At 45.7% G+C, this 22600-nt stretch overlaps 3 protein-coding genes across 9 annotated transcripts in view; 2 read left to right on the top strand and 1 right to left on the bottom strand.

Annotated features, from left to right (window-relative positions):
• Positions 1–4623, bottom strand: part of AREL1 (apoptosis resistant E3 ubiquitin protein ligase 1) — a 23518-nt gene extending 18895 nt beyond the window's left edge. For all 3 annotated transcript variants that reach the window (XM_082284026.1, XM_082284025.1, XM_082284024.1), the window contains exon 1: positions 4493–4623. The gene's annotated coding sequence lies outside the window, so the exon portion shown is untranslated. The remainder of the gene's footprint in view (positions 1–4492) is intronic.
• FCF1 (FCF1 rRNA-processing protein) lies at positions 4604–12729 on the top strand. The gene is made up of 8 exons (XM_082284027.1): positions 4604–4653; positions 4739–4806; positions 4965–5036; positions 5292–5440; positions 5846–5918; positions 7046–7133; positions 7587–7681; positions 9778–12729. The coding sequence occupies exons 1-8, from the start codon at positions 4651–4653 to the stop codon at positions 9824–9826; spliced, it is 597 nt and encodes a 198-aa protein (XP_082140153.1). The 5' UTR covers positions 4604–4650; the 3' UTR covers positions 9827–12729.
• A 2613-nt stretch (positions 12730–15342) lies between these two features.
• The window catches only part of YLPM1 (YLP motif containing 1), a 35318-nt gene continuing 28060 nt past the window's right edge, over positions 15343–22600 (top strand). For all 5 annotated transcript variants that reach the window (XM_082283525.1, XM_082283526.1, XM_082283528.1 and 2 more), the window contains exons 1-2: positions 15343–16407; positions 21629–21865. In XM_082283525.1, the coding sequence (XP_082139651.1) occupies positions 15379–16407; positions 21629–21865 (1266 nt within the window). In that variant the 5' untranslated portion in view covers positions 15343–15378. The remainder of the gene's footprint in view (positions 16408–21628; positions 21866–22600) is intronic.

Consider the following 22600-nt stretch of genomic DNA (forward strand, 5'->3'; position numbering starts at 1 on the left):
TGACAGAACTAAACCTTGCCAGGGATATCAAGGGTGCCATGAAAACTTTCAATAGGTACATTGGTGATAAAGAAAGACTAGGAAAAACATGCACCCTCTCCAGAAGGAAACAGGAGACCTGGTTACCCGGGACAAAGAGAAGGCTGAGGTACTCAACAACTTTTTCCCCCTCAGTCTTCACCAGTGAGTGCTCCAGCCACACCAACCAAGTCACAGAAGACAAAGGCAGGGACTGAGAGAATGAAGACTATACTAGAAGATCAGGGGGATTTGTTACAAGGGCTTGTAGTAATAGGACAAAAAGAAGGACTTCAAATTGAAAGAGGGTAGGTTTAGATTAGATATAAGGAAGAAATAAGAGTAGTGAGGAACCAGATCAGGTTGCCCAGAGAAGTTGTGGCTGCCCCATCCTTGGAAGTGTTCACAACCAAGTTGCATGGGGCTTTGAACAACCTGTTCTAGTGGAAGGCATCCCTGCCCATGTCAGGGGAGTTGGAATTAGATGGCATTTAAGGTCCCTTCCAAGCCAAACCATTCTATGATCAGGCAGCCCTTCAAGTCCTCATACCCAACAAAATGCTATATTCTGTTCTCAAACCGATTTTGCCCAGATTTAAAGGGCTATTTATAGTCAAGCCTCAAAAAAAAAAAAAAAAGAAAAAAAGTTTTTCACAATTCTTGGACCACAAAGCAAACTAGATTTTGGGTTTGGTACTGTTGTTTTAGGTATTCAGGAAACTGAGATCTTCATAAGGGATTTCAGTTTCAGCAGCACTATCCACTATATTACAGTTTACTGTCAGGATTGAGATAAAAAAAATTAAAATTTAACAGCAAGGATTGACGCAGCCCACAAAAACCAGGACACATGCCAGAAGAAACACCACAGAGCCTACAAAATCGGTATCTACTCATTCAGAGCACAGATTACATAAAAGGAGTGAGAATGAAAAGAACAGAGTCAGGCTCACCAAGGCAGCTGTCTGTTAAGATAGTCACCTCTTCTGGGGATGTGATGTGCTCCTCCCACCTGCCAAGCTGCCAGTTCAGCTGTCACTTGGTCCTTAGTCTTTCCTCCTCTGCCTTCCTCTTCAGATGGCTCTTATTTCCCTCCATTACAATAATCATACAGATCTGGCTGCCTTTACACACTTCTATTAACCTTTCTAATGCACATGAAAATCAACCGGTAAGCCTGTGCGGAGCTTTTTGGCTGCACTGCAGAAAACAGCCAGACTCACTGTCTTTTCCTCACCCACATCTCAAGGAAAGTCCCACCCACTCATCTATTTTCCTCCTTCTCTATTTTCCTCACTGCAACAGTGTTGCAGTCCCCAGGGCATAAGTTCTCATTCTCCTCCTAGGTAAAGCATCAGGTTTCTAAACTCACAAATCTCTGTGTGTTAAGGACCACAGACCTGGCAATTTCCTTGGTATTTTAGTTATTTCACAGTACATATCCAAGATGTGTTACAAATGACTGGTTGAAACTCTGCTCCAGCTTGGCCTGGCTGTGGAAGGTGTGTGGTTACTCCCCACACAGCTGGGGAATTTCACAGGAACTTATCAATATTTAGGAATCCACAAGGTCTCCCTCCAGCATCTTCCAGAACCTCTTCATGTCACAAAAAACCCACAAAGATGTCTCTGTGGGTTCATCTACTCAAACTATTTCTGCTTCACTCCACAACTCCTTCCGTTCTGTGAGGTACACCACAGGCCACAGAGCTTCTCTCTCAAGCATAAAATGAAAGATCCATCATTTAAACTACAGGGCTTTTAAAGTAAATTGGAACCTGAATCTCTTGATCTGGTTTGCACAATTTCTGAACTCGATGGACAAAGGGAATCAGTTATCTCAGGTATATTAATTAATCAGCACAGCAACCTGACATTTTATTATCCCTACATGATGTGGTAAACAAGACACCAACTCAGGTGGTCACCAGAGATGAAGTGGCTGTTACACAGTCAACTTCCTTCTAGCTTACTCACTGCCACCAGCTTTAAGGGTGCTCTTGCAGCTGGAATACAATGAAGTGAAGAACCTAGCTGCAAGTAGGTGGTATCAAAGATACATTGCCACTCCACAAAATGAAGATGTGAATTAAAACCGTATCTGTGCTAAGAACTCCTGGGTAACAATCTGGGAAACAAATTCTGAAAAGCAGCAATATAATGGGCCATCATAGCTAGGCTGGAAAAAAAAGTGCTGAATTATCCAACAGGCCTTAGTAATCTTGATCCAAGGACAGAGCAAGCGATGGTCTCCTGCCACCTGCAGGGAAAATGGGGATTTGGGAAGCTTCACCTTGGTTGGACTCAAGGAGACGTACTGGCATAATCAGGATAGACAGCATGGAATCATAAAATAAACTGCATTAGTGCCATTGCTTCTGTCAAGTCAGCAAGGAAAGCAAGTTGTGATGGGAATACATTTCGTTTGTGTTACTGCTGCTGTTGAAGCCAGAGGAACACAGTGCAGAGCTCCAGAAGGAAGCAAAGTGTAACCACACATACAAAAGGAACTGTAACACAGTAACACACGTTCATGTGGCTACAGCTAGGGGCATGCCATACAGAACGGATGTACTGAGCTCCTAGGAAATCTGCTGTGCCTCTTAATTTTATTTGCACTGATAAATTGCCATTCTTCTCTTAACAACAAACCTTTAATTTTGTTTTAAAACCTTTTTGCAGGTTAATACTACCTCATCCAATCAAAATAAGAGAACCATTTACATCTCTATGCAGAATCTCTCTCTATTCATGTGCACAAATGTCTACCACCAATGGCACGTCTGTCTCATGCCATGTACAGATGACTACTCTCTAGGGAAAGAGACAGTATTATCTCACACTAAGTAAAGCATGCACAAACCAACAAACAGGAATGCCCATGAGACCCTAACTTTAAAATACATTCACAGAAAACTGAAAAGTCAGCGCAAAAAGCACTAAGCAGGATCCAATATCAGCTGTCAAGGACAAAAGCTGCATCAATGGTCAGTGTCTACAGAAAACAGTCATTCTCTTACTAGGGATGGAATTTGTCATATGCATTTATATACAAGCCCTATAAAACAGTGGCAACAAGAAAACAAACATCAAAAAAAAGAGACTTCTGTCAACTGCTTAAGTTTAAGGACTTTTCACTGCAAATGAACCACCACCAGCACTGTCAGCTCCTCCTGTCCTCAAACACAGCAAGCCAGCCAGATGGCAACTTTCAGGCCAGTCTCATCTTAACACCAGCTCTGCTTCCTGAGCCAGGACAAAATTCAGCACCATGCCCTGCTGCACATCAGTGGGGAAAATAGATCACCCCTTTCTTCCTCAATTATTTCGATTCCCAAACCACAGAGGGAAACTTAAGCAGCATCATGTGAGCTCCACCAACTGCATTTCCTCAACCAACAGTTAAGCTAGGTATGATCACTCAGGCAGAAAGCTCAGCTGTGGTTTTCCTAATAAACACAGTTTTTCTTTCAGTCTAATTCTCTTCCTCATTGACAGACCATCAGTCACAGTTCTACAGAGGTCATCACTTCAGGAAAAAACTCCTTAGAGGTTCTTCATTGGCTGCTTTTTCTGACCAGCACACCAGATAAAACCGGTTGTATTTGGAAGATAACAACACCTACAAGATCTCACTAATCCCGGAAGCTTCCGTGAGAAGGGCCTTGCTCTCTCCCTTCCCTGCACAGGGCACGAGAAACCAAGTGCCCCGGACCAGTCCAAGAACTTGGAGAACATTTCCTTTCACGTGCAGAAAAGACATTTTGGGTCAGACGACACCATTATGGCTGCAAAAAGTACAGCTAAAATTATGCTCATTCGCTAAGATTTCTGGTCACAAATACAGGTAAGATCCAACGATAATGACAACCCACTGCTTTTCATTAGGAAGTTCATGAGCTAGAGCGTGGCAAAACCAGCACTACATTAACTCGTAAAGAAACCAAAACAGTCCAGCTAGCTCAAGTGAGTGGGCTGAAGACCTCCGTAACATCCCAGCTCTGCTAAACAGAGAAGAAGAGGGGGAAGGAGGGCGATTGGTGTGCTGCGGTTCCCCTTCCAGTCCGCACCAGCAGTGGGCTCGGCGGGGCCACCAATCCCCACGGCCTTTCCACAGGCGCCTGCTCGCTCCCACCTACCCCCCATGCCCCGACACCCCCGCAGCGCCGCGCAGACGGCGAGGCCAAGCCGAACTGAAAAGCCGGAGGCCGCCGCCGGGATGCAAGCCGGCCCTTCCCGCTCGCCGGGAGCCCCGGCTCCGCCCGGCCCCGCCGCGGCCTTCCCGGAGCGATCCCCGTCGCGGCTGTATCAGGCCCACCGCGGGTGCTCCGGGCCGGCAGCGGAGCCGTCACCCAGGGGGACGCCCGTCACGGCGGGGCGGCCGTGCTGCGGCTGCAGCTCCCTCGCCCTGGGAGCCCGTTCCCCACGCCGGAGCCCGAGGCGGCGGGGAGGGAAACGCCGGTACCGCCGTTACCGTGGTCTCCGACGGCGGCCGCAAGCCCGCAGCCGCTGCCCCGCGCTGCCGCTGCTCGGCGCTGGCAGCCGGAGGTGACGCGCCCGGGGCGGGGCCAGTGACGCAGCAGGGACACCGGCAGTGGCGGCGGCGGCACCGACAGGATCAGCAGGATCAGCATGGTGAGCCGGGAGCGGGCCGGGGGGCGGCTGGCTGGCACCGGGTCTCCCCTGAGCTCATCGCGGCCGTGTGTCCGTGTCCTTGCAGGGGAAGCAGAAGAAGGTGCGGAAGTACGCGGTCATGAAGCGCATGATCAGCCTCCGGGATGAGCGTCTGTAAGTGTGGCGGCGGCTGGGCCCGGTCCCCCGCGGGGCCCTGGAGCGGCCTCGTGTCCCGCTCGGGAGAGGCGGGAGGAGGTCCCGGCCCAGGTCTCTCCGCCGCTGGCAGCCCTTCCTTGTCGCTGTATCCAAGTAGTGCCTGTCTTTCTTTGCAGTAAAGAGAAGGATCGCGCAAAAGCCCCCGTGAAGAAGAAGGAGGACCCGAGTGCCATCAAAGAGCGGGAGGTGTAAGTGCTGCCGACGCACTGGTGAGGGAGAGAAGAAAGGCGGGAGGGCCGGCCACGCTGCAGGCTGGAACTGGTGGTGTTTCTGACTGTCAGAGTAAGAAGTGGTGCCCCAAACCAAAGGATTGTGCTTGGGAAGCAGCAGGAGGCCTGATGGGTCTTTCTGCTCATTATCCCTCTTTTATTCTGTGCAAGTTGTAGGATTGGACGTGATGTTAAATGCAATTAACTGATTTGAATTCTTTGTCTTTCTGGCAGCCCCCAGCATCCCTCTTGCTTGTTCTTCCAGTATAATACACAGCTGGGCCCCCCTTACCACATCCTGGTTGACACTAACTTCATCAACTTCTCCATCAAGGCCAAACTGGACCTAGTGCAGTCGATGATGGACTGTCTCTATGCCAAGTGTGAGTGTCTGCCCCACTCACAGCTTCTTCTGACCACGGAGTGCCACAGTGTGCTCATAATGTGCTTTGTCAGCCTTGTGCCACTGGCTGAAAATAACAGAAATCTTGCAAAAAGAGTATGTGCTATAATCATGGAGCTATGGTAACCCTGACAATGTCTCTGGTTTCAGTCAAGTAATAGTTTTAAAATGCTGATCTCAGCAGAAGTAGAGTACTAGTAGCTTAAAAAATCTAAAAAATGGTTAAACTCAGTAGCTCTACATTTCATCACCTCGCAACATTATCAGTTGTCACTGTAAGTAATACCTTATAGTGTTCCATGATGTTTCCATGGCACGTGGCCAGTATGTAGGGGTCTGGGAATAAATACTGCTTTGTTTCAATACTGGCTTTTTTTGCATTTAGGTATTCCATGTATCACAGATTGCGTAATGGGTGAAATCGAGAAGTTAGGACAGAAGTACCGTGTGGCATTAAGGTAGGTGCAGAGTGTTCTTCTCTATTTCTAGAACTTAATGCTTTAATATAAATAAATGACAAACACTCCGGCTTTTCAGTTCAGCTTGGCCTCGCCGTCTGCGCGGCGCTGCGGGGGTGTCGGGGCATGGGGGGTAGGTGGGAGCGAGCAGGCGCCTGTGGAAAGGCCGTGGGGATTGGTGGCCCCGCCGAGCCCACTGCTGGTGCGGACTGGAAGGGGAACCGCAGCACACCAATCGCCCTCCTTCCCCCTCTTCTCTGTTTAGCAGAGCTGGGATGTTACGGAGGTCTTCAGCCCACTGTGACTGGTGCTCCTGCACCAGTGGTTAGGTTGTTGCAGGGTCCTGAACTTGGTTTCATTTCTCTGGCTCTATGAGATCAGTACAATGGCTCAAGTTTTAGAAATTAAATGCTAGGTATGAGTACACTATATTAATCTGTAAATCTTTTAACCTCTTACGACTTTTAAAGTAATGCTTTTTCCTGTTTCTAAACAAAAAAAAAATTTTAATTATAGAATTTCTGGAAATGAATAAAGAAGTGACCCAAGTCTTACAGAACCTTTCACTCATACTTCATGTTATTCCTGTATGAGTAGGTGCCAAGTACTGATAATCTAGAGACAGGTTATTGTGTGATATGTACAAAACTAGTCCAGTGTAATTTGTGCTCTCCACTCAGATGTATTGTTCTTTACTTTTTATTTTGGCCTGCTGTGTTGTAAAGTGTATGAGTGCATACCCTAAACAGCTTTGATGTTGCCCTTTAGGGAGGAGGTGAAGTGTCCCTTTATGCATGGTACAAATGATCAGATGCCAGAAGTTCTAGTTTTTCCCACAGATAACTTGTTTCAGATTATTTTGTTTGACAATGGCCTAACATTGTACAGATTTTGAATCCAACAAACCAGTACTAAGAAATACTTAAGCTATAATAACTAGACAAATGGCATTCTTTTTTTGTAGGTCATTTCAGTTGACCTTTGTCTACCATTTACTCCATCCCTTCAGCCCTTGTTTTGAGAACAATGTTCTGTATATCACAGGAAGGGGTGTTCTTGTTCCTCCATACTGTGTTACTGTACTCTCTGGTCTGATTGCTGTGATGCTGCTGTTTATGTCCCCACAGAATTGCCAAGGACCCTCGGTTTGAACGCTTGCCATGTATGCACAAAGGAACCTACGCCGATGACTGCTTGGTGCAGAGGGTCACTCAGGTATTTCGCTTTCTGACATTTTCTATACTGTGCTAACATACTAAAAACTCCTGAACGCTCCTAATTGCTGACTGACTTAAATTTCCCACAAAGTAACTATAAAATCTCACCAAGGGGCAGTTTCAGTCCTTAGCATGACATTATTTGGTGCAAGGTATTATCTTGCCTGAGCATTCCTGTTGTATAGGACAGCATCAAGAAGCACTTAGGATGGGCAAGCTGTCAGCTTGAAAGGCTGGACAGACTTTCAGAGATTTCTTGGGTCCATTTTGATGGGCAGAAGGATGTCATTAGTCTGCTGTAGAATTCTGTACAAGTCCTGGTAATGCCTTGCTAAGGACTCTTAGCCTTTTTGTGCTCAGTGAGCTCACTGAATAGGAACGTTTGGTCAGCCATGACTCCTTTCTGTGGGTTCTGTGGGTGTTGAATCTGACTTGCCTTCTTCTTTTGCAGCACAAATGTTACATTGTGGCCACAGTGGATAAAGAGCTCAAGCGGAGAATACGAAAAATCCCTGGAGTGCCTATAATGTATATTTCCAGGCACAGGTAAGGGCCCCCTGACAAGAAGGAACCTTGCCCAGTGCAATCCTTGTCTGACAGAGACTCTGTCACCATGTACTTCTCTCCCTCATTGTCTGTAGTGCAGGCTGCAGTAAAGGACCTGGTGTGTACACAGAAGTTGAAGTACGTCTACTGCTGGGAAGAGACTGGTCACAGACCCTCTTTTATTGCAGTCCACATGTTCACTTGTCTTTACCTGGAGAAGTAGTTTCCTTAAGGCCAGTGTTTCCATAGATCAGTTTTACTTACCAGCAGCAGCAGGACTACCAGGCAAATGCATTCTACAGGTTCTTGAGGAAAAACCATTCTTGTTCCATATTCCATTTGGTAGCTTTGTGTACCCTCAGCTAAGAGATTGAATTTACTTCTTAGCTAAAAACCAAACCAGCTCAGAAGGATACCACTGTTGGAAATGAGGAGCTTGACTGCTATAAATACGTAAAGTTTTAACTGATCTATACTTAGAATGTGGCTCAAAAGATTTTTCTTTCAAAACACCTTTTCCCCTTATTCACTGTGGCCATGAATTTCTGGAATAGGCTACCAAGGGTGGTGATGGAGTCACCACCCCTGGGGGTGTTCAGGAAATTACTGTACATGGCACTTAGTGCCATGGTCTAATTCACAAGGTGGTATTCAGTCAAAGGCTGGACTCACTGATCTCCAATCTAAATGATTCTGTGAATTATATGTTGAATGTCTAAAGTTTCACTCTCTGAGGTGACCTGCTCTTAAATCCTAAGTCAGATCTTACAAAACTACAGGGTTTTTTCCTTCTCTGGAGGTGGTGAGTTTTTGAGATGCCTGATTGCTGAGCTTAAGGTGAGGAATAACAGCAACCTTATGAAGACTTTTTACTATCAGAAGTAATATTTTTCTTCCTGGGGATCTGAGCTGCAGATAGAAATGCAGCAAAGCTTCTTGCTATTCAGTCTGCCTGTAAACCTGTTGCTGCATGGGTGTCATGAGTGCTTTAGTCCACTTGAAGAATCACCTTGCAGAAAGGTACACTAGCAAAAGCAGCTTTTAATATAAGTTTGTAGCAGTGCAACTTAACAGAATTCAATGGCAAGGTTCATTCTGTTACTACATGGATGAAACATACAAAGGAAAATCAACTTAGAATCACTTTAGAATGATTTGCATGGAGACCAGGAGTGCAAAGGGTTCTCCTATTGAGTCACCAGGTTCAGTGAGGATCTCCTTGCCTTCCAAACTCCTGGTGGAGTCCAGGTGCAGCTGCATGCAATCTTAGTCACAGACTTGGTCAACAGTCTCTGTCTTGATTAGATTTTAGAAGCACTTAATCATTGACTGATTTAACATTTATAAAGTGATTCAGTAGGGTTTTCTACAATTACAACAGTGGCTTAATTATAGCTTCAAGAAGCAATATTCATACTATACTCAGTAAAAAGTATTTCAGTCAATTCACATGCATGCACACTGACACAAAGACATATATATGAAAATGTATGAAGGTACCAGTTAAAAATTCCCCTCAGGTTCAGTGAAATAACACTGAATTTCTCAACGGGCAAGGCTTGAGCAACGGTCCTTGAAGTATCTCAGCCTTGAGACCGAGAGGCATTCTGCTCAGAGAGAGGTGCTTGTGCAGCGCATGGCAGTCCAGGAGAGCTCTAAGAGCCTCACTTAAGACCACTGCTTATAGGGTCACAAGATGACTGCTTTTAGTCATGCATAAATTTTTCATCTTGGCCATAATCTGGCCTGGTAACTACTAGAGTTTCCAAGGCTCTGGTAACAATGGTACCATTCCACTCAAGCCATGACTTACATAGGATTGTCAGGGGATGACTGACAATTTCATTCTTCATCATAGCCACGCAACAGGAGTTCTCAGTACAGTCAGTGCTGTTCTCACCTTAGTCATGCAAGATTTCCTGATATGGTCAAGGGATGCTTCACCACCCAACTCCTTACACAAAGGCCAAGGCCTAGCAGGAATCCCTGAGATGGTAGCGTGGCCCTGAGGAGGAGAAGGGGGTAAATGCACCACTGCAGTGGGGAGGGGAGCAATGTGGAGTATGTTGTCTTCATAAGTTTTCCTTCTTTCTCAGATACAATATTGAGAGGATGCCAGATGATTACGGAGCTCCTCGATTCTAATCTGTCCAGTCAAGCCATCAATGCCAGGACTACGAGCCAGGATAAAGGTCCTTCTGATTCCAACCCTCCTGCTTTCTTCTTTTGTTGGAACTCTGCTCATGGGACTGTGGATAATGCTAAACTGACTTCTTAAACTTGATTTTCTAAGAAAAAGCTATTTTGAATAGTCTGTTTTTATTCATCCTTCCTCTGCCTTGGTCTGATTACCTACAGCTGGGAGAACCATATGGGAAACAGAGGATGGCAGTACCAAGAATGTGCCTAGCTCTGCATCAGGACCATTGGAAAAAGTGATTTCAGCATTCTGAATTAAATCCTGATGATGCAACTCTGGCTGAGAATGAAACCACAAGAGATTTTAAAAGTTTCTTACTGCTGCACCTGGAGTGGGACAGGTATTCCTCTGGAAAGTTCCCTCACACCTGTTTAGTCAAATCAGAATCTGCATACAGGAGAAAAGATATCAGATCTGCACAAGTTGGTGCCTTTCTCTGGAACAGCAGTCTAGATTTTAATTCAGAATTGCTGGGCTCTTATTCCACTGCAGAGTGAATGAAGTTTGGTTAGGTGTCCTGCTCAGACTGCCCTTTCTGTACTTGGTTAGCTGGCAGCCCGGTCCTTTTGCTTACATTTAGAGTGGTGGAGGGCAGGGCAGGGTTGGATCAGGACAGGTCTCTCCCTTCTTTGGGTTTGTTTGGGTCCGACGCACCTCAAAGCCTTATCACTTTTGTTACGTATCAGGGACAAGAAGGAAAGTGTCTAACAGGCAAAGGTATTAATGTGGGCTGGGAGTCATTGTGGAGGAAGAAGAACAATGGTTACATATAGAGAGTCTTCCAGAGACCTGCAGAATTTGCTGCAGGGAAGGAAGTGGTCAGAGGAGGGAGGGAAAAGAAATGGTTAAGCCACACGGAGAAATGCAGGACAGAAAGTATTTCAAAGCCATAACTGCATTCTCATAGCTCCTCCATTACTCCTTCATTTTTAGCAATATAATTTGCTCTTATGATCTCTGCTGTGTGGTGAGGAGAGGGTCACCAGGAGCCAACATGCTAAAGCACACTTCTGGACAAAATGCTGGAGGTGTAGTACAGGAGAAGACTGAAAATTTATATTCTTGGTATAATTAAGAAAATTTCCAAACCTTAATAGAGCTTTATCCTGTAGTCCCTTACACTGGTTTGGCTGCAGAGGTGGCCACAAAGGCCACCAGCATCCTTGCCTGTATCAGAAATAGTGTGGCCAGCAGGACTGGGGAAGTGATCCTCCCCCTGTACTTGGCACTGGTGAGGTAGCACCTTGAGTCCTGTGTTTAGTTCTGGGTCCCTCATTACAAGACAAGACATTGAGGTGCTGGAGCATGTCCAGAAAAGGGCAGTGGAGCTGTAGAAGGGCCTGGAGCACAAGTCTGATGAGCAGCTGAGGGAACTGGGGTTGTTTAGTCTGGAGAAAAGAAGGCTCAGAAGAGACCTTATCACTCCCTACGGCTACCGGAAAGAAGGACGTAGCCAGGTGGGTGTCAGTCTCTTCTCCCAGATGACAGGTGACAGGATGAGAGGAAAGGGCCTCAAGTTGTGCCATGGGAAGATTGGATATTGGGAAAAATTTCTTCACTGAAAGGGTGGTCAAGCATTGGAGCAGGGTGCCTAGGGAAGTGGTGGAATCAATGTACCTAGAAGTGTTAAAAAAAGTGTGGATGTGGGTGCTTAGAGACATGGTTTGGTGGTGGATTTGGCAGTGCTGTGTTAATGGTTGGACTCAATGACCTTAGAGGTCTCTTCCAACCTTAACAATTCTGTAATAGTTGAACTTGGCTGTCTGTATGCTGAACAGCATGCAGTGAAGATAATTTCCTGTCCTTGGGAAATGCTCTGACATCCTAGTAACTTCCTTGCTAGCACCCTACCTCTACAGGTACTGCAGGAAACTTTGAGAACACATCAGACCTACCTCTTATGCTAGCTCTTCGCTTGTTGCAGGCTCACCTATTAAACATCCCTGAAATAACAGCATACTGACACTTTGAAAACTTAGTCCTTTCCAGGCAATCACAATTGAAGTTAATTTTCTCCACCTCCAGCCAGGAAGAAAGTAGCCAACACTGGAGAGATTTTACAGTTAGTATATAATATGTACATTTCAAAAATAATATCCATAGTTTTGTTCTCTCAATCCAATCCACATTTCTTTAAGCTAATGATCAAGTATTGTCATGAACACTTGAAGCCCATGTTTAGTCAAGTGAGGACTGAGAAACAGTTGTAGGATTAGATCTCTGCAACTTGCTTTTCCGAATAATTCTAGTTTTGAAAGACTTCTTTGAGTCAATAGTTAACTAGAATGGTTCCAGTGCAAAAAACTTCCCTTGAATTAATCCAAACGGAAGGAGAGTGGAGAAGAAAGAAGAAAGGAATGGGCACTTATGGTAACATTTGATAAAAGTCTTTCTGGCACAGAATGAGTCAAAGGCACAGCAGCCTGATGAATTTGCGCAACATACACCTGCCAGCAGAATGCCTTTTGCAAGGACTTCATGAAAATATATGTATTTAGCATGAACTGTGGGTAGGAACCAAAGTAAATGTGCTCATTAACTGAAATATTTTATTCCTTTTACTCTGCCTTGTTTTAGTAAAAGGGGGAAGAATCTGGAATAGGTATAAGACAATTGCTAAAGATGTGTTAGGAGAGTTGGAGGATGAGTGGAAGAAAGTATTGGCAGTGAGCAAACACTTCAGGAAATTTTTCATAATGGAGTATAATTGGTAAGACAAAAAACTTGGCTATTAACTCAAAGAGCCTGATAAATAGAAGATAAATAGGACAGGAGAGGACTACCTGAATGATCAACTGCTTCTCCTACAGTGCCAGGGAACCTGTGTACCAAACACTTGCTTCAGAGGAAAATACTTACTCCATGCACACAATGGCATCCCAGTGTCTGATCCAATTTACGGTGTGTCAGAGGAGGAAAGATCATTGTCACAGGAAAGAGTTTGGTAAGCTAGAATATTTTGATGTTCCCACAAGTGCAGAACTGTCAGTCCAAACCAGAAGAGAAATTCCTTCCTGACTTAACTCTGGCAGTTGGTTTAAACCTGCACAGGAGTTAGAGATCAGATGCTTGCAGTGTTTCTTCGTAACTAGAGAATTCAGCCTCCCCACTAAGGTCCTGTCTCTTGCTGTAGCCAGTTTCCATAGCTTCAGAAGACAGAGAACATTCAGGAGCATCACATAAAGAAAATCTGAATATATGCAAAGAATTGTAGGAAATAACTTCTACTCCTTTCTGGAGCCACCAGAACGTTTAAGGTTAGTGCAGCATTACCAGATGAAGAAATTAAAGCTGCTGATCCAAGATGTGACACTGGTTAATTGAGGGATAACTGAAATGTGGTATAATAGTGTTTAGAAGCAGGAAGAACATGAGCCATTAAAAAAAAAATAACCCAAACCAACATGATGGCACCCTTTAATGTTACAGACTGAATAGAATAAAAGAATAAAAATAAATTTTTCTGAATAGAATAATAAGAGGATATAATGTGAACTTAACAGGGTTGCTTTAGGACAAGGTAACATTGGGTAAAGCCAGTGTATCTTGTCTGGTGGGAGTCAACTGTACTGCAACCCAAACCAGATTTGAATATTGAAAAAGCATCTGTCAAGTTATTTGGAAGTTACATTTTGGCTTCCACAATGTGGGCTGGAAAACAAATGCCACTGAAAGTGTTCAAGTACATGTGTTCTCTCATAAGGAAAGTAACAAGTCTCTTGGCAATATTGAGTAACCACAACAAACAGCAAGAATCGTGGGAGAGACCTGCCTGCAGGAAGTAACTGAGTAAACTGATCACAAGAGAACTCACATAGAGTGAACAGATCAGGAGGATAAATTAAAGGATGTTTGCAACAGGAATTCCCTATTTGAGAAGAATTGACTTGCCAAAGCTTAGTGAGTAAACTGGCCCATAGAACTCAGGTATATAAATGCTAAGTATCAGTACAATGAACAGTAGATGGGGGCTAAAAATCTGAAAGTCATATTCACTGCAAGAGAAATCTAAACAGACCATCCTAGATAGAAAAGGATCAATAATTGCCTCTAAGTAAAAAGAAAGAATACCAAAGAAGAGAAAAGGCAGTTCTGTAAGTAGTAAATTAAGATAGTTTTCTTGAAGATTTGCATCTCAGTTGAATTCACAGTCAAATATTTTCTTGAAGATTCATGGTGCATCTTCTCTGTGGATTTCCTGAAATTTAACAACAAATGAACATGAAGTCCAGCTTTTCCACCAGAGAGGACAAAGCTTTTTCACTACCTAACAATGTGGTTTTCCTGATATTTCTCCTGACTGAAAAGTCTTAGGACCTTTTCTTCACACCTGCCTTTCTCCACTGGCCAGAGATCCTTGATTCAACAGGCATGAACTAGGGATTGAACACGACAAAAATTGCTCAGGTTTTCTGTGTTTGTAAAGGAGACCAAGCACTGATACATCACCCTGCTGGTGTCCTGCTGACCCGTAGCCACCAGGCTTCACTGCCGAGCTACTAGAATTCACACACACACACACACACGCGCGCGCGCGCGCTTCTTCCCTACGATGGGAGTACAGCACTTGGCATAAATCATTGATAACTGACTACAGAATGTATGTTTAACTCATATTTCAGTGTGGGAAGAGAGGAACAAGAAAAAAAAGTTTCCTTCCCCTCAATGCAGTGGCTTTTCTAATGGATGAAGCAATTTCAAATGTCCACTGCTTCATTTTAATTCTTGTATCTCAGGTTAATCACTAGCATATTCCCTGGAAACACGATCGTTCATGGCATTCTGGGGATGGATCAGCGGGACTGGATCATCTCGCAGCACTCGCCTCCCCACGCAGGGGCTGCAGAACCGCTTTGCCTTTGTGCGCCCTTCCCGGGGCCAGGCTCACCGGGACCTGTGGCAGCACTTATGTCACCTTTCAATCGCTACAACTCATCAGCTCTGCCATCGCTCCTCCGGTCGCCGGCACCGGGTTTGCTGTGGCTGCGCGGGGCTGCGGAAGCACGGCGACACCACCTGTGGGTCACAGCCGCTGCCGGGTGCGGCGGGCAGGCACGGGAACACGGCCGCCAGGGGACACGGCGGCCCGCGGAGCGCCAGGCCCGCCATACACAGCCTGGCTTGCGGAGGGGCTGGCGGCACCTCTACGCACAACGGAGGCCCCCGCGCCGGGCCCGCAGTGGCTCCCCTCTGTCGCCTGCCCCCGTCCCGTCCCGTCCCGTCCCGTCCCGTCCCGTCCCGTCCCGTCCCGTCCCGTCCCGTCCCGTCCCGTCTCTGGCTCCCGGCGGGGCGGCCGGGATCTGCCGCTCCGGGCTCGCCCCCGCCCTCGGCCCCGCGCTGGAGGCAGCTGTCCGCTAGGCGGCGCTGCAACCCGCCCAGCGGGGCGCTCTGGCGCGGCGCTCACGCTCCACTGCCCGGCGGGGTGGGGCCTCCCCGCGCAGGCGCCGTGCGCCGCCCGCCGCCGCTGCCGCGGCCTGTGTCCGCTCCGCGTTCCGCCATGTACCCGGCCTGGGGCTTGTACGGGGCGGCTGGGCACTACCCGCCGCCCCCCACCTCCATCCCGCCCCCGCCGCTACCCATCCCGCCCCCCAGCGTGCCGCCTCCCGCCGTTCCGCCGATGCCGCTTCCCAGCTACCCGCCGCCAGGGCCCGCGCCCCCCGCCGCCGCGCCGCCGCCCGCCGGTTCCTCGGGGTTCCTGAGCCTGCAGGAGCAGCACCTGGCCCAGCTGCAACAGCTCCAGCAGATGCATCAGAAGCAGCTGCAGTCTGTACTCCTGGGGCCGCCGCCGCCGCCGGGGCCGCCCCCGCCGGGGCTGCCGCCGCCGCCGCTGCCCAGCTCCTTCACCGACTGGCAGCAGCAGCCGCCCGTGCCGCCGGTGCCGCCGCCGGTCCGCAGCTACCAGAAGCAGTACGCCCACCGCGAGCCGCCGCACCGCAAGCCGCCCCCCGCGGCCCGGGACCGCGACGGGCAGGAGCCGCCGGGCGGGCACGGCGACTGGGGCGAGCCGGTGCCCGCCGAGGCGGTGCCCATGGACATGGAGCTGTCCTCGCCGCCGCAGTCCCCGCAGCCCGCCGCCCAGCCCTACTTGCCCCCTGCCCAGCCCTACCTGCCGCCCCCCCAGGGCGAGCCTTACCTGCCCCCCGCCCAGCCACCCCCAGCCCAGTCCCCGCCGCTCCAGCCCTACCTGCCCCGGGCGCAGCCCTCCCAGCCGCCTCCCTCCTTTTCCGAGCCCCCACCCTCCTACCTGGAGCCCCCGCCGGCCACCGCCTCCCAGCCCTACCTGCCGCCTCCTGCCCAGGGCTACATGGCACACCCCCAGCCCTACCTGCTCTCTTCCCAGGCCTCTCCTTCGCAGCCCGCCCTGGCCCCCTCCATCCCACCCCCGGTCAAGCCATCGCAGGCTCATTTCCCCCCACCCCAGCCGTCTTTGCCCCCACCCGCCGCTGCCCAGCCGGAGGCCGCGCAAGGTGCCGCCAAGGAGGGCGGTGGCACGGAGCAGCCGGACCCCTCCACTATGACTCCCCAGGTAAGGCGGCCCGGCTGGCAGCGGGCAGTCGCCAGGACAGGGGTGGCGATGAGCCGCTGGCAGGTACGGGGTGTTGCAAAGGTCCCCGAGCAAGGGCAGTTAATAAACACATCGTATTTGCAGAATATTGAAAGGATTTGGATGCAACCCGTGGAAGTCTGGTAATGGCACAGCTCAGGGGAAGCTTCATAAATGCTGATTTATCCAGTGGTGGTGGTAGGGATGTAACAAATTGTCATTTCTAGAGAAAAATTGTTTAGGGAAAAGTGTAAATCCTGGCTGACTTTAATTTTCTGGAGCGTGTGTTGGTCTCTGGAGAATGTGTTCCAAAGTACAGCATGTGAGCAACCTGGCACCTAACCCCCGTTGGCTTTGTCTGGCCTGTTGGGAGATGCTGCAGTCTGTTTGCTTGTTGTACATTGCAGGATGAGTGTCACTTGTCTTCAGTCATTTCTTTATTTAGTTTTCTTAAGGGATTGAGTTGCAGTTGTCTGCCTGATCAGTGTAGAGTTGTGACTCTTTTAATCTTATCACACACAGTTAAAGCTCCAAAAATGTTTTTGTTGCAGTACATACTTGCTCTCTACTTAGACTTATATCTACATTTTGTGCTACATGTGCTTGATCTTCCAGTATAAAATTGCATAGGGCATTGGAGGGAAATGTTCTGAAATGCCTTGAGGTGAAAAATTATTGTTGTTGTGGGTTTTTTATGTGTACACTAGGGCCAAAATATCTGCAAAATGTTTGCACGCTTCACCTAAATGAGACCAGTTCCAGTGAACTGGTGGAACCATTCATCTGCATTGTCAGGGACAATCCAGACTTAGGGTTAAGCATGCACAGCAAGGCACATGTGTTGAGGCCCGCAGCTGTGTACATGGGTCAGGCAGATTCACTGAGGCTTTTGCATGGGTTTAGAGCTATTTTATTGAGATTCACCTGCAAGAAGAAAATTGAAGTGCATGCTTTAAGATTTCTTTATTTAAATCTATTTTTACAGCAAATTGATCTTAGGATTCTTTTTTGAAGCTAGGTTTGCAGAAATCCTGTTGTGTAATGTAGAAGTCTTTAAATTTGCTAATTGCTGGGACACCTTTTGATTGTATCTATGTAAATTTCACTTTTACATTTCTACCATATTACTAATTACTGCCTGGCAAAGTAGTGCTTTCAGTTCATTTCACTTAATTTTATGAAGGTTTTGGACAGTACTAATTAATCTTTTACAGTGATAACAACAAGACTTAATTTTTTAATGACAAAACCAAAACCTCAAAAAGTCGCACATAGAAAGTGGTATTAATTTGGTATTGAGGCAGCTTACTGACTTCTTAAATTATTGAGCTCAGTAATAAAACAGTAAACACTCTCCAGAAGAGTTGCAAGCAATGCATTATTGTGGTGTGCACGTGGAAGCAGCAGAATACTGTTGAAGTTTACATTGTCTGGTTTATGAGTGTATATATAAACAGCTGCTGTCTTGAGTAGTTTGTTTGCTCTCATTCACATTTCAGTGTTAATTCAAAAGGAATATGATACTTTTCTGGTCATAGATTTGTAATGATAGATTGATATGATTTTGGCTATCTTAGGCTGTAAAATGAGACACAATTTGGAGTAACAATAGGAATAGGAAAAGCTAAGCGTCGTGATGCTTTCATGTTAGTAATCTGAAAAGACGAGTAAAGAAACAGTAATTTGTCATTCGTAGTATCCTATTAAGCCATTGTTTAAACTGGCAGTTGAAAGCAGTTCTTTGTATTCTCATCCCACAGTAACAGTGGCTGCAGACAAATACATCAGTGTTTTTCTCTTAATTCAGAAAATATTACGCAATTTGCCCTGAGTTGGTGTTTTACTATTTTCCTTTGCTGTCTAAGATACTGTTCTTTGCCTTGACAGTATCGTGAGTTTAACATAGTTTCTTCCATAGGTGTATGGTTGGATTAAGTTGCTGGATTCTTGTCAAGTCCAGTTAAAATAACTATGGTATTCCCTTAATGTTCCATCTGATACTTGGGTAATGTATGCTGCTATTTTTTTCCAGTGTCACAGAATGGGCAAGGTTGGAAGGGACCACAGGGGGTCATCTGGTTCAACCTCCCTGCTCAAGCAGGGTCATCCTAGAGCACATGGCACAGGATTGTGTATTCCAAAGAGTTCTTGAATATCTTCAGTGAGGGAGACTCCCCAGTCTCTCTGGGCAGTCTGTTACAGTGCTCAGTCCCCTGCATGGTAAAAAAGTTCTTTCGCATATTCAGGTGGAACTTCCTGTGCATCAGTTTCTGCCCATTGCCCCTTGTCCTGTTCTTTGGCACCACCAAGAAAAGCCTGGATCCTTCCTCTTGGCACCCTCCCTTCAGATACTTGTATGCATTGACAAGGTCCCCACTCAGTTGTCTCTTCTCAAGGCTGAACAGGCCCAGCTCCCTCAGCCTTTCCTTATTAGAGAGGGGTGTTCCACTCCCTTGGCATCTTCATGTCCTGTTCCAGGAGTTCCAAGTCTCTCTTGTACTGAGGAGCCCAGAACTGGACACAGCACTCCAGATGTGACCTTACCAAGGCTGAGTAGAAGGGCAGGATCACCTCCCTCAACCTGCTGGCAATGCCCTTCCTACTCCAAGTATGTATGGGTACATCTGTACCCATAAATATGCATTTATCTACATCTGTTAAAGCTGCCTTAGCTTTACCACCTCACCATTTAGCAGACTGCTTCACTCTTTAAAACAGCCCTTTTGTTTTATAGAGGGTGCTAAACCATTCTTTTGTAATCTTCACCTGGGAAGGACCTAGTGTCCCCCAAAATAGGTATTGTGGTATGGTCTAGAGTCGCCTATATTAACTTTGGAGTAGTCTTTTGGTGTGGACTTTGCATTAACATTGGTGGTATGTCCTGTGGTCAGGAGCTGATGGTGCTGGTTTCAGTGTTCCTGTAAAATGCAACAGGATCTCTTGGTCAGCCAAAGATGGGAAAAGGCCTGTGTTGATGCTGGTGTTTTCCTTGGGCTTAAGGATTATAATTGAACTTGAAGAATGACAAGTCCAGTTGAATGACAAGTCATTGTGAGGAAATAAGCACTCAAATAACTGAACTCTTCATCATGAAAAATTTTCTACACTAGCACTTCTGTTTTGCTCTGACTAAGCTGTAAAAATCTACCCTTCTGCTTTTCTCATGCTTTTCAGATAGCACAGGAATAGGTATCACTGACTCATCTGCTGAAAATAATAATATTATCGTAGCTCTGGGAAGCCCATATCATATTATGAGTTTTAGCCCTTTGTCCAGCTGGTGGAATGAGGAGGAAACAAAATGGATCTGTGGAGACAACAATTTTGTGGCAGTAGAACGTGGTCACCCATCATAGCACCTAGTACCACAATGGCAAATCACCTTATAGTGCCTTTTGAGATGGATAATTGAATCAGGTTTTGTACAGCTGGGAAAGTATGCTCCTCCCTTGAGTTGCACTTATTTCAACATGTTGTTGAAGGTTTCTGACAGAGTCCACACTGCAATGTAAATGCACATCTTCCACCCAAAGGTATGGCAGCTCTTCTGAGACATATTCTTGTTAAAAAGATTTATGGCAGGAATAATTGCACAATCAGTTTAAGGTCTGTGAAGCATAGTCTCTCGTTTCATTTACCTCATTTCCAAGTTACAGAAGTATTTTTTTAAAAATACAACTCCATGTTTGTGTTTCCTACCAAGAGAAAACTTCATTCCTGATCTGAGCACGAGGGAGGTTTCTAGCAGAAAGTTATACTTCTTTTTAACTTGTTTAAGATGGGCAGATTCACTTTTGAGAAATCTCATCAGACAGCACTTACTGCTTTGATATTGTCACACTTTTGTTTTGAAATGCCTGCATCTTTTGGATTCTTTTCTGTTTCTGACTGGGCTTTATATAGGTGTTTTTTCTTAACTGTGCATGGTTGGATGGAAAGGAAGAACAAAAGGTATAAAAGATGGAGATCAGTCACAGATTCTCAGAGGTGATGGAGTTGAGAGCACAAGAATGGTTGCACTAGGTTCGACCAAAAAGTACAGTATTTTATCATTCTGTCTTTGACAGTGACTAAAAGCAGATGCTAAGAGAACAACTTAAAAATCACGGGTATAGCAATACTTTCCTAAGATACAGAAGCTGTCTTAGCTGTAAATGGTGCATTTATTTTTAAAATATGTAGATTTTTCTGAGCAGTGTCTTGAATCCACAAACCTTTAGCTGTTGGAGAGGTCTCTAGCAGGGACTTCGGTGGCACCAAGACCATGTCAGGTGAAGAGCAGCCTCCCACATCTGTCTTTCCATTCATTTGATGCCTGATATTTCTCATATTGGAAGATATACAGAACTGTTGGTTTCTTACTCAGGTCTCTTTAAGACACTGCTACTTAAGTGTAGAGATACTTATCTTTAGTCTTTTGTTTTTTATGTTAGTGGCAGCTTACTTTTTGAAGCTTCTGTCATCTGCCTTGAGTTCTCTTAGTTCTACCCTGAAATATTTAAAATGGAAAGCTTATTATTTCTTAAATGGATAATTTTTTTGGGTGCAACCATATCCACTTTCCTCTTCAGCTATTGAATGAATCAGGATTAATAAGAATTCAGATGATACGTAATCCTCGCTATATACTGGTTCTGATTGTTCTTTTTATTTTCCATAGCTTTATTCAGACATTTTCACCACAATTTTTCAGCCATCATTTTCAGTCTACTTGATGTCTGTGTTCTCTATTCATCCTCTTCATCTCTTCTGTACATTTCCTCCTTTTTCTCTTTACTGCTCACTCACTCCTGTCTGCCATCTTCCCTTCATTTTATCTACATTAGTCTCATAAAAGTACCTGTAGTTCTTAGATATAAAAAGCTCTAAAAACAATGAATATGGTAGTTATAGCATGTGTAGTAATTTTGCTTATTATTGCCTGTGCTCCAGATTTTTGTTAGTACTGTTTGCTGTAGTTATAGAATAGTAAGCTTGTTGGGGTAAAAAATAAATTCTGCTGTGGGTTGTGTGCATCACATAGTGGTTTCTGAATTTTGGTCTCATCTTCTGACGTCCGTTGCAGTACTGTTGCTGAAGAAGTGAGTTTTTCCTCAAAACAGTTTTAAAAACTTTTCTACAGTATGATTCTAGTGAGTATCATTAATTATTTTCTTTTGGTTTTTTTGTGAAAACTGTTTTAGAAAATATATGTCTGTTACAGGAACAGCAGCAATACTGGTACCAGCAGCACCTGCTTAGCCTGCAGCAAAGGGCAAAAGCCCATGCTCAGGGACAGCAGCAGATGAAAAGTCCAGTAGTGACAGATGAGCAGAGAGCAAAGCCTGAAGAAGGGAAAATGAGTGCTTCAACTCAGCAGTCTGAACCTCCTCCTCTTAATGAATCCCTGCCTCCAACATCTAAAGAAGACGAGTCTTCTCTTACATCCACTGAAACTAAGGTAGGCTTTGGAAAGTGATGCTGCTCCATTTGTATCCTAGACGAGCCACAACCACAGGAAAATTAATGCCATCAAATTCTCGTGTATACTTTGTAACAATAACTTAATGTTGTGAAGTGGTCTTAAAAAAAAATTGCTAAAGCTGCACCAATTAGAAAATACACTTCTTGTATATAGAATTACATATTCACCCACACATGCACCAGGCGAGTCTGAAATGACTCCCCTGCACCTTCCACAACGTTGTCATCTTTGTCTGTGAGAACACCTCATGATGTTGAAATGCAAAATCAGGTACTCAGTAGTTGAGGAATGTTATGTTTAAGAAACTCTTTCTTAATTTCTCTCTGGCAGTTTGTGAGTTCTGGCTCCCCTTCTCTCTGTGTGTTTTAACTTGGTCTGAAGGCCAAGAATTTTGCACTGAATATTTTTTGTCAGCATGCTCAGTAATAGTTACTGTATAATAGATGGAGGTCATGATTGATGTTTGAACAGATTACTGTAGGGTAGTGCATTACCCTGCAGGTAGGGTGCTCCACTTTAACTTGCAGCATGCAGATTCCTACAAAGTGGCAAAAATAATGCCCTTGGAGTTACTTTACCTCATCGTGAAAAACCATTGTTCCTCATTACATTTCCTGCTAGCAACAGGTAACAGATTTTCATTAATCTCTTTCCTGTAGGTAGTTTCTGTATGTATGAATAACCTAATTGTCATCAGCCTAACCTTTAGAT

This window comes from Coloeus monedula (genome assembly GCF_965178545.1).
Source record: "Coloeus monedula genome assembly, chromosome: 6".
Taxonomy (NCBI): domain Eukaryota; kingdom Metazoa; phylum Chordata; class Aves; order Passeriformes; family Corvidae; genus Coloeus; species Coloeus monedula.

Excerpts from the sequence above, each read along its gene's own strand:
- FCF1 (XM_082284027.1), top strand. Across the intron at positions 5,037-5,291 it reads GCCATCAAAGAGCGGGAGGT|CCCCCAGCATCCCTCTTGCT; the intron begins GTAAGTGCTGCC and ends TCTTTCTGGCAG. Across the intron at positions 5,441-5,845 it reads GGACTGTCTCTATGCCAAGT|GTATTCCATGTATCACAGAT; the intron begins GTGAGTGTCTGC and ends TTTTGCATTTAG.